The sequence below is a fragment of the Sinocyclocheilus anshuiensis genome, unplaced genomic scaffold (genome assembly GCF_001515605.1).
Source record: "Sinocyclocheilus anshuiensis isolate Anshui unplaced genomic scaffold, SAMN03320099.WGS_v1.1 scaffold55, whole genome shotgun sequence".
Taxonomy (NCBI): domain Eukaryota; kingdom Metazoa; phylum Chordata; class Actinopteri; order Cypriniformes; family Cyprinidae; genus Sinocyclocheilus; species Sinocyclocheilus anshuiensis.
Window position 1 is genome coordinate 1,877,771 of NW_015549647.1, and position 11,706 is coordinate 1,889,476.

Sequence of the window (11,706 nt, forward strand, 5' to 3'; positions counted from 1 at the left end):
ATACTACGCCCTTAAAGTATGTACTCTTTTGGTGAAGAAAAAGTACACACTTTTGAGTGTGTAGTAGAAGAGTAGGCAAACTTTGGGATATACTATCATGTCATACAATTGTGTCTTTAACGGACCGCTCTGTCGCATAGTTACAAGCACCCTGTCACTGTAAACTGGCCTGTCAATCATCTTGTTACAGTTAACATCCTCCACATTTCATTTAACTTCCTAATTCCTATCATATCGGAGAGAAAAGTAGCATGTTGATTTGCGAGCCGCGGTCTTCATGTGGAGAACTCTGCTCATATTTTATATCTGCTCAAAGTTAACGACCAAATGGATGTTTATAAAAGTTTACATTGCTGTTGCAGATTAAATATAACACAGATAACATTAAATAAATATTTTTTACCAGGTTAAATGTTGATTATTAGTAACTAAAACCCCTTTATCTAAACCTCTCTACTTAACCGTCGGTTGTGCACATACACCATGTTTGTAGTTTTTTTTAACGCTTTTTATTTGTGTTTGTAGTTCTCAACCGAATCATTCGTCAAAGCGCAATGGATTGGGGGTAATATTAGTCATTAGAGTGTGCACGGATCCACACTTCAAAAATCGACCTGAAATAGTAGACAATCTTTCTACTTTTGGCTTTTGGCATACTCTTTTCAACATACTATGCTTTGGGACACAATTATTCTAATGTCACATACTATTTAGGATGGATAATATGAACATTGGGACGCAGGGCAACTCTCAGAAGTGCCCTGTGTGTCGTCTTCTCTTGGATTGCATCCGGGAGAGTTGAATTACAGTCTTGCGCTACAGCGCTTCACTGGTCAAAACGTGTTATAGCAGGCCCTTACATTATGCTACATTGGATAAAACGATTATTCGACAACAAAAATATTTGTTGACAATTTTTTATTGTCGACATTGTCAATAATGTCATCTAATCGTTTCAGCCCTACAAATCAGAATATCAGTAATGCCAAAATTTTGTTCTCACGTGTCTCTGATCACAACTGATCACAATGTGCCAATGTGAATATATGCTGATGCAAATGACATTTGAGAGCTATGGCAGAGAGGAAGATCAAATTTGTAAATAATGACCTTTTATTCTGTCTGTATCATATGGCTTCAGAAGTTTTGGGATATAGCACATGAGTTGTATAGACTACCGTTAAGAAACTTTTGTGGTACTTTCTTGGTATTTTTAGAGCTTGACAGCCCCTGGTGACCATTTACTTTCATTGTATGGAAAAGTCCACAGTGATCATCCTGCCTAACATCTCTTTTTGTGTTTGATGGAACAAAGAAAATCATACAGGTCTGGAACTAGATTATGTAAACTAGTGGCCTTTTTTCTAAAGATTGAATTGGGTAATTTTGTGGGTCTTTGTCTCGTGTTTGTGAAAGATTTGAAATCAGGAACCCATAGGATTTTGCAGTTCAGTAATCATTACTAAAGTCAATGGTCTGGATTAGATTGTGTGTATGAGAGTGTGTACGCATTTTGTCTAGATCCTGTTTGAAGGGCTTTATCCGTTTTACTATTTTGCTGTTGGCGACAGTAATGGCTGTTTAATTACTCAATAAAAGCATTTTATGGATGCAGTGTATGTGTGTGTAAGTGAGTCTGTGTGATGTATTGATTTTGCTGCTGGAGAAACCTGAGATTTCACTTAGGAAAAGCGAGTCTATCTGTCTGTCAATGTGCTTCTGGTTTTAAATAGTAGTCTATATGCATTTACGCACTTGCATTAACACACACAGCGTAAGCATTGTTTAAAGAGACGCTACAGCTGAACTAACAAATTTTCAGTCAATGATCTCTTCCTCTAAAACAGGTTAATGAAATGTCTGCCTTTAAAGTATGGAACATTGTTTTAGAAATTGCTCTGTCTGTGTGTGTGTGCGTGTGTGTGTGTGTGTGTGTGTGTGTGTGTGTGATGTGCCTTCTCCGGAGGATTTGTAGCCAGGGGGTATATTGGAACAACAGAAAGTCATTCTCTAAAGCACCAGCACACGCACTTTTACACACACACACAAAAGTACACACACACTAGATCAGCAGCTTTGTGGCTAATGGGATTGTCCAGGTAGTTCTGTAGAATACAACAAAAAGACAGCATTTGAGAGAACATTCCAGCAAACCACAGCTAATATTGGACTTTACAACACATCGCTTTTGGCTTTAGACTCTGGTGAGGCTGTAATGTAGGAAAAAAACAGCCAGAGAATATTTATTTTTTTCACATTTAAATAAATATCCATCTCATGATGCATAGGACTTTATCATTGTATTGTAGAAGAGTTGAAGTTAGTGTGTAATATAGTGTTGTGTAAGAACTCTTCATGCACTGTTGGACATCCTGTAGCTCATACAGCATATTATGTTGATAGCAATGGCAATGTCGTTCGGTTGTTAGGGAATGCATAAACTAATAAACTGTATTTGGAATGTAATGTAAGGTACTTTGGATAAAACCATCTGCCAAATGCATAAACGGGAATATAAAAAATTCCATAGATATACACTGAAAAATATCTGTAGAATAAAACATTTTCTGTTTTGTTTTTTACACACTTTTTCTTCACCAATCTAGTTTTCTGAATTTGCATTTTTTTTGTTGTGTATCTGTTTTTGTAGGCAAGCATGTAAGAATTAATGCTGAAGTAATGGCTACTATTATGCCTCGCTGGCCTCAACTGTTAAAAGAGAAAAAAAGCAATTAGGAAGTTGTTAAAAGACATCTTTCGCTCTTTCATATGTGTTATTGATATTGCTTGAACACAATATCAATGTGTTATTGATATTGCAATCATTTGTCATTTTATTGTGCTTTCTTCTTTTATCCTACCATTTTTCAGCCACCTGTCCTGCTAATTGCCATTAGTGTGATTTGTACCCAGTATTGTAAGGCGCTTTGGTTAAGTGTGCGCTAAACTATACAACTTTAGTTTTTAACAGTTAAAGCTATTGCTCATGTAATGAGTGTGATGAGTGACTTTCAAAGTCCTAATTAATGTCAGTTAAAGTCTTTCCAGGGAAACGGCGCCAGTTGTTCCATATCTTGTGTGTGTGTGTGTGTTTGCAGTAAGTCCAGCCTTTTCTCATGAGGGTACACTGACTGACCTCAAGTTGCATGTATCGATCAGGAGGATTTGCTGCTTGATAGAATTGAATGTAATTGGGCAGTTTTTAATTGAGATGGATAGAACATGTAAATTTTGTTCCATCAGCCCAAAATCAATATCCATCTGCTGTAATATGGCGTATATGTCTCTCATTTTATTTTGTTTCAACAAAACATTGGATTGTTTCTGATGCATAAGGCTTTGCAAATCCACTGTACTTGCAAGGTCAGAGAAAATCCAATGTTTCTTTATCTTAGAAGTATTTTATGTGTTATATTTTATGGCTTAAGGACATTATCTCTCTGTTTTTTTTTCTTTTTCCCTTCTCTCCCCCCATCTCGCTCCCTCTGTACAGCCATATGCCAAAGTTCGATGCAGAAGAAAAACTCTTTGTTTCACAAACTAAAATCTTGGTGCAGTACTGTATGTGTGAAGCTGAAATGACAGATACAGTATTTTTAGGGGTAACATCTGTTGTCGGGATCAGTTGCTAATGCCGAGAGCTACATTATTGATCAATCGTTATTACAGTATGCTGAAATATTATGTTCCCGCGTGGTGTGCGTGAGTCAATGAAACTGAGAAAGAGACAGAGAGAGTGTAATATGAGGTTCCTTGATTACATTAAAGAGCTTTTATTTTATTCACTTGAGAAGAAGCCTTCTGCTGTATCTCAGTATCAGACCTTAATGATATCATCAGTGCTATTCTTGATGTATGTGTGTATGAATCAAGTGCACAGCTGAATTTAAACTTCACTGTCAATCTAAAGACCATAAAAAAGCTCAGATAGCTGCTAGTGAATGCCTTAAAAAAGAATAGTAAAAGCCATTTTCTATGGTCTTTCATTTGAATATTTTATATTATTTATATGATTTATATTTTATATTATTCATTTTTGTAAAAAGATTTTTGTGCTTATGTTTTTTTGACAAGATGATTATGCGGAATTGGTCATTAACTGCGGTAATTTTCTAATAACACCTAAATTAACCTAAATTGCTCACATTTTCTCTCAGTGGTGTTTTTTTTTGTAGCACACTTAATTTATATTGTGATGGAAATAAGGTAGAATAATAAGTATAATTCTTTTTTTTTTTTTTTTTTTACAGAGATATTATATTATACCATGTTTGCATATTGATTCATTCATGTGGGCAGCACATTCAGAGGTTTTTTGTTTTACATTTGTTTATGATGTTATTTATATTTCTGATTTTTATGAAGTTCCATGAGTTTGAACTGACAGATGCAACTTTTTTTTTTTTACTGGCAGGCGTGACCATGCAGTGGAGCCCTGAGCAATTGCAGTGGGTGGAGCAACACTATGACATCACTTCCACCACACGCTCACCAGGGCATAAGATCGAAGCACTTAGGGATCCAAGGCTAACAGGTTCGACCTCAGCTGCGGCGTATCAACATTCATGGGCAAACGATGACATTTCAGCTCTGACCGCTTCTAACCTGCTCAAGAGGTATGCAGAGAGATATTCTGCCATTCTGGATCTACCCTGTGAGAGTGGACTTATGGGATATCCAGACACAACCATCTCCGTTAGCATTAGGGGACCTGGTGTTGTGAATAACGGGCCGCCCCTTCTTAATGGAAGGAAGGTGGAGGCAGAGCCTTGGCTGGAGAGTGTCTACCCTCCGTTAGGTTGCGTGCCCGAACTTCTTCCCAAAGCACCACTCAGTGTGACGGATGTGTCTGTCAGTGCGTGTAACTCACCGGTTATAGGCAGCGGGAGTCTTCCGGAACCTGGTTTCTCCAGCAGCAGTTGTAACAGTCAGATTGGGAATCAGGAATACAGCAGTACTCCCTACAGCACTCCCTTCCTGCAGCCTGTAGGCAGTTACGGTGGCTCTCTTTTCCACCCTACCCCTTCCCATGCAAGTCTGGTATCAACCTACAATGCTAACACCTCACCAAACCTAGCTGCATACAGTTACCCTAACACCCGTTACCCCCCACAGACCGTTCTTCCTGCTGGCTACAGTCCTCCCTCGGCATACCTACCTGCAGGTATAACTCCTCCCAACCCTCTTCCAGCTGTGGGATACTCATACCCAGCCACCAGCCTGGGAGGTAGTGTCTCTGAAAGTGATGCCCCAAGTGCTACCAGCCTTTCAAAGTCATATTACCCATCAACTCAAAGCGAGATTGGAGTATTTGAGGAGTTTGATTTTGGCGGCAACTCTAATTCAGACTCTAGGTCTGAAGGCAGCCCCCTATACAGACCATCAGGAGATGAAACGGTGGACAAGCAAAATGGGTTCAACCAATCGGCAGATGGAATGTCTTCATCTTTCAAGCCAGCTAATCACAGAGACTCTTTAAGAAGCCTGGAGACTCTCACAGTAGCTATGAGCGGACGGAACAATGGTACATCCAGACAACACTTTCCATCTACCTCAACTTCTATTGTCACTTCTCACCAACATCTCTGCCTTGACACAAACACACCCTGAGTGATTGTGCTCACACACAACCAGACGTGCTTGAGTTGATGATGTGTGAGTGCTCCCCCTAGTGGATTGGAGGTAGAAAGGAGGGACTTGCTCAAAGCCATAGAGTTGGGGTTCAATGCAAGGGCCTCAAAATACAGGTGCAGCAGGGGATTTCTGCCCAGGAGGTCTCTTGGTGTGTTGTTCGCTCTACAGGACAGAAGGAGATTAGTTTCTCTATTCTGGAAAAAGGACAATGATGTTTATGCCCTTCCTAGCCGAGCCTAACAGGTCATTGCGAGACACTGACCTCCTCACTCTGATGGAACGGACAGACCAGTATATCCTCCATGACGGACACATATTTCTGAGAGGTTTGGAAAGAATTTGCTCCTCCATTCCGAGAGATAAGAGAACACATGAAGGGAATGTATATGTCTAATCGATGTGTTGTGGCTGCCATGGAGACAAGGAGTCACGGTAACAGATGTGGTGGTTGGACACTAGCTATGGTTGACCATATTGCCATGGTGTACATTCGGTGTGTGTTTGTGGCCTTGTAATGGTTATGTGGTGAGCTTTAATTGTAAATTCTGTTCCCCCTTTTTCCACAGGAGAATTGACAAATCCTGGTTGTTTAAAGTATGTGAGTGTGGGAGAGATAGATAAAACCTCAGGAAAGTATCTGTCAGATAAATGGCGTATGCTGTGTTTGTGTGTAACAGAGAAAAAGAGGGTGTTTTCACATACCATCCTTAGGAAAAAAACCAATTCAGTTCACTTGAACCAGGTGGTCCAAAGCAAAATGTTTTTTTTTTGTCTGTTGCTAAGTTTTTATGCACTTTCACTGCATTTTAAGAGAGGATACAGATATGTTGCTAGACATCTTTGTGGAGCTAAGTTACAAGATAATTCTATGAAACATTATGCAAAAAGTTTTGCAGTTCTTTAGGATCTTAAAGCTGCTGTGTGTAATTTTTTCTATGAGAAATTACATTTTCCTTTCATAGGTAAATATGTAGAGAAAACAGTCAGTTATTTGTATGTTTACTTCCCAAAACGTGTAAACATTGTGGTTCTGTGGCGTTTTGTTTAAGTGGCCCAACCTACCAACACTGACTTAACAATTGGTGTAAATTTGGTGGCGGGACTTTCTTTTGGTCTGACCAATGTTTTAAGTGTAGGGGAATGTTTGAACTGAAAAAAATCTTTATTTTTATAATTCCAAACAAAATTACAAACCGCAGATTTAAAAGTTGCTGTTAGATTTATAATGTTTAGTAATTATCAGTCATAGTGCTGTTCTGTCTATTCCACCAATTTCTGCTGTTGTCTCAAAAAATGTTGTAGACTATCTTGAAAATTAAGTATATTGAGTGAAACATTACTGCAGACATAAAAACAAATGGAATTCAGATTATTTCGGCTACTTCCTGAGACCGTCTTGGCCTGCTCGGCCACCAAAAATAAAACATTGCCTAAAGGCCAAAGTGTGAAAATGCTCAGCGAGGAGAGCACATGACTTTGCACTTAAGGTTTTACGCATTTTTAAAAATAGTGTTGAGTTTACTTTATCCCAAGCACTGGAAATAGGTTTGGCTGACCTCACTACAAATCTTTCTGTTTACTTCCTTTCCCTTCTTTGTGAACCCTTCCAAAGGGAATTACGCTATTATACTTATTTATGAAAGTAAATCACCAAAGCAGCAGTGTGGGAGCCAAATCACAAGGAAATGTTCAGCCAAAATGACTCCTTTTGTGTGAATATATTTTAGTCTTTTTATTTCCGTGCGGTTTCAGTTCAGGAGGGTGAATTGGCTTCATTCTAAGAGACAATTGGAAGGAATTCCTTGAAAAGACTGCTTAAAGAACCATCAGGTAAAATTAGAATTGTGAATTGAACCAAATCGGCAAATGAGTCTTGAACAGACCTCAATCATGATGATGAATCTCGCTCTGCAATGGGGTGCATCACTACATTGTTCCTGTGGTATTATTGTGTTATCTCATGCTCAGTCTGTTCATAACTTTCCTGTTGACTGCAAACTTTAAAACTAAAATGTGAGATTTATTTAAGCTATTGTATCATTTTCGAGTGATTAGGACATACACCAGTACACTTTTCCTTACACAACTACACACATTCATCATTGTCTAGATCAGTGGTTCTCAATTCCAGTCCTCGCATGCAGTTCTTTGTTCTTTGCTCCTTACTCCCTGCGCACGGGAAATCTGTCATTCATTCACGGATTTGCGATACGCCACTGCCTTCAGTGTCTTCACACACAGACGAAACTTACTGAAGTGTGAAGTGTGACATAATATACCTCTGTAAATAAATACAGTTTAAATTCACGTCTCGCACACTTTAATGCCTTTTGAATGGAACGTACGCTCCCTTCGAACTGGAATCATGGCGGAATATCCTGTGATGTTCACTTAGCAGGGCACTTACGGTCGAATAGAACAAACGTATGAAGTGATAAGAGATACATACAAAATGTGCAGAGCGATGGTACGCAAGGATGAAAGCACAGACATTCTTTAAAGGGGTCATATGATGCTGCTAAAAAGAACATTATTTGGTGTAATGAAATGTGTTTATGCGGTTTAAGGTTCAAAAAACACATTATTTTCCACATACTGTACATTATTGTTTCTCCTCTATGCCCCGCCTTTCTGAAACGCGTCGATTTTTACAAAGTTCATCGGTCTGAAAAAGCGAGGTGTGCTGTGATTGGCCAGCTATCCAGTGCGTTGTGATTGGCCGAATTCCTCAAGCGTGTGACGGAAATGTTACGCCCCTTACCATATTGTGATGCCTGCGGCAACCACATGTGACGACCCCGGGCTGGACTCTGCTTCGTCGAAGGTGAGCGAAGTTGAAGTATTTCCTCAGGGACCAGCACGGATCAGCTCCAGGCATGACGAAGCGGATATTGTCCTCTTTTGGAAGACCAAACAAAGTAGTTTCGCTTTCACAACGAAGCACACAGCTCTTCACGACATGGCGGCGGCGGCAACAATACTACAGCCAGAATAAAAGTTACGCCTTCTTTCTTTGCGTGAACATTTGGGCGGCGTTATGCAAATCTTCCCACATCCTGACGTAGACATGTGGGGGCGTGTTAGAACGAGTCGTTTTAGGTAGGTGTGGCTGACTCTTAACTTTTATAAAGAATATCTCTTTGGATTTGAGACTTTAGTCTTTGCAACTTTACAGATCTTCTTTATGCACCAAGAGCTTGTAACACTCCAAAGAGAAAGGAAAAATTTAAATCTCATCATATGACCCCTTTAACTTTTTTCAGCTGTTTGCCAAAAGCGCCATTTATATTTCTTTGTTTACAGAGAAATGTTTTCTTCCACATCATGTTTTTATATTGCTGTCATTTGAAGGTTTTTTTTACGGTTTCCTGTTTCGTTCTGTCTGCAGCTTTTCTGTTTTTGTCTTGATCATTTTGAAAATTAGGAGATGTTTATTTATCAATATCACATCAGTTCCTTATCAAACCATCTGTTGTCTTATTAAAAAGGTTGTTTGCAGTAGTGTTTGCAGTAATGGTGCACTAATCTGTCTACAGTTGTTTTGTTGTACACCAAGTCTTGGGACAGCTGTGTTTGGTATTTCTGAGTGCTGGAATTAGTGTTAAAGGTACATTACAACCACACATGATGTTTCACTGTGTAAACACCACATTTAGTGGTTGGTGACTCCTTTCTGCATTTCAAAATACAGCATTTTACAGCTTATGTTCTCAATATATAAAATACAGTTACATTCAGAACTGAGTTGTGAGTTAATTGCAGTCAAAAAGAGAGAGTGTGTGTTGCCATATTCTCAATCGACTCTGTTGTGTTTGTTTTCATGACTTTTGGAGTATTGTAAACAATTTGCTAATTAAATATGTTTACCTTAAGGCCTTGTTTGCAGTTTTCAATGGACGTGAAACACTATATGTGAGTTTTACTTTTTGGACAGACCCAGAAACCAGCTAAATCTGACAAAACCACTTTTTAGGGTGCAAGATACTATAAAAAAAAAATTCATTCAGGTATACATTTATGCTGTAAATGCACAAATATAAGTGTGAATAGATTTCTTTTAGAAGTAGTGTTTGGGTTATGGTTAGTGTGTACTCATTAGCTTTTTATCAAAATTGAGCACATTTTTTCATTGAGATAGCAAAGATTTTGTGTGTGTGCGTTGTGTGTGTGCAGTGAAGGATGGTTGTGTTATTTAACTCACTATTAAAGCATCTCACAGACTTTAATTTTTTCATTTCTCTTTCTGTGATGTGTTCATCCAATTTTTTCATCACTTATTATGTGCAATATTGCAGTTTATAGATGGATATAATTGTGAGAAAATTGGAGACACTAAGTTATCTGATGGTGTGAGTGCGATTGTGTGTATGTCCATGTGTGTTAGCCCTGTGATGGACGAGATTCTGGAATAGGCTCCAGCATCACATACAAGTGGTTAGGAAAATGGATAACTAAATGTAATAGTATATAGGCCTACACGGTGAACGTGTTTACGTGGGCTGTATGTGTTATTCAGGTAAATTAGATCATTTTGTTCTTTTGTATTTTTCAGGTGTTTGTTGGTGTTAAATCAGTGTGTGTAGGAAGATATCTTGCAGTGAGCTTTTTCTTCAAGGTTTTTTGTGCTTTTTTCCTGTTACATTCTCACACAGTGACTTATGTTTTAATGGCTTTGTTTTTTTTTTTATTTCAAGTTAAATGTAATTTTCAACAATTAAAGTATGCAGGGCAGTAATTCCGTTTAAGGACCCTTAAATGGACAGTCTATGCAAATTAGGAGAAATTGTGCAAAGGCAGAAGAGAGAAAGAACAACATGAATAAATTATGCAAATAACAAAAGGACTTGACCATTTGAAAGCCTAAATTTCCAGTAATAAGCGCAGTGTTTCATTTTTTATATTACCATGATGTTATGAAATGACATGATGTGCTTCAGTGTGTGTGTGTGTGTGTGATAGATTTGACATGGGGTGAATGAACACAAACAGCACTAAATGCCAGTGTGCATCTGTGTGTGCGTTAAGGCTTTCTGGATGATGGTACATTTGCAGGGTAATTATACATAGTATTGGAATGAAGTTCAAATTTTTTGTCCATTTGTGTGTGTCTGTTTGTATTTTCTCTTACTTTAACAGCTAGGCAACATATTTAACCTCTTTGTAACTTATTATCTTCCTTTCTTTTGTACTCATTCATTTGAATGAATTTAGAATGTATGTGTGTGTGTGTGTATCTACTTAACCACATTTTGGGGACAAATTTTGTACCTGGAAGTGAGCTAAATCTGACAAAATCTCTCAAAACCTAGTTTTAGGGACATCCTCATTTGTAAAAACAAGAAAGATTTTAAAAAATTGTAAAAATGCATAACATTGATTAACCTAGGGTTAGGTTACAGTATTTATAACTAGCTGATATAAATACAATGCAATTTCCCGATTTAGATAACTAAGTAAATGTGTGTGTGTATGTGTGTGTGTTTCATTCCTTCAGTCTTCCCACTGGATGACCCCAACAAATGCACTATAACACAGAACAATCATCCACCCATTATCCAACTATATTTTTCAGAAAAATTCCCATAATTAGATGAAACATATTTATGTGCTTGCCCTCTATGCTTCTTTTTTTAATGGTGTTTGCTAAGGCAACAATCACTATGAATAGCAGTCTTCCTGATTGACAAAAGTTTGAATAGCAGTCTTCCTGATTGACAATATTTTAACTTTCTTCTTGAAGAACACTCAGTTAGTCAGTGCATGTTAGAATATAATTCTCATTCTCTGTTTTGGGTTTCAAGAGAAACTCAGAACACCCTATCGACCATATAGCAATGCAAATGAATAAGAACACCTAGCAATCATCCTTAACAGATTTTCATCGTTCACATTTCCTTTACAAAATGTACAATTTAGTTTATTTTTCTCAGTTCTCTAAAAGCTTCAAAAAATCTGAGAAAAAGGACCGTCCATCTTGGATTTACATGCAGAGCTAAGAGCAAAAAAAAAAAAAAAAAAAACAGCCCAAAATAATAATGATAATAATAATAATAATAATTAATAAAATAAATA

General features: G+C 37.9%; 1 protein-coding gene across 1 annotated transcript in view; it reads left to right on the plus strand.

Moving 5' to 3' along the window:
* Positions 1 to 5,835, plus strand: part of LOC107660129 (fidgetin-like) — a 15,507-nt gene extending 9,672 nt beyond the window's left edge. The window contains exon 3 of the mRNA XM_016449366.1: positions 4,415 to 5,835. Coding sequence (XP_016304852.1) covers positions 4,415 to 5,610 — 1,196 coding nt within the window. The 3' untranslated portion in view covers positions 5,611 to 5,835. The remainder of the gene's footprint in view (positions 1 to 4,414) is intronic.
* The last annotated feature ends 5,871 nt before the right edge of the window (positions 5,836 to 11,706 follow it).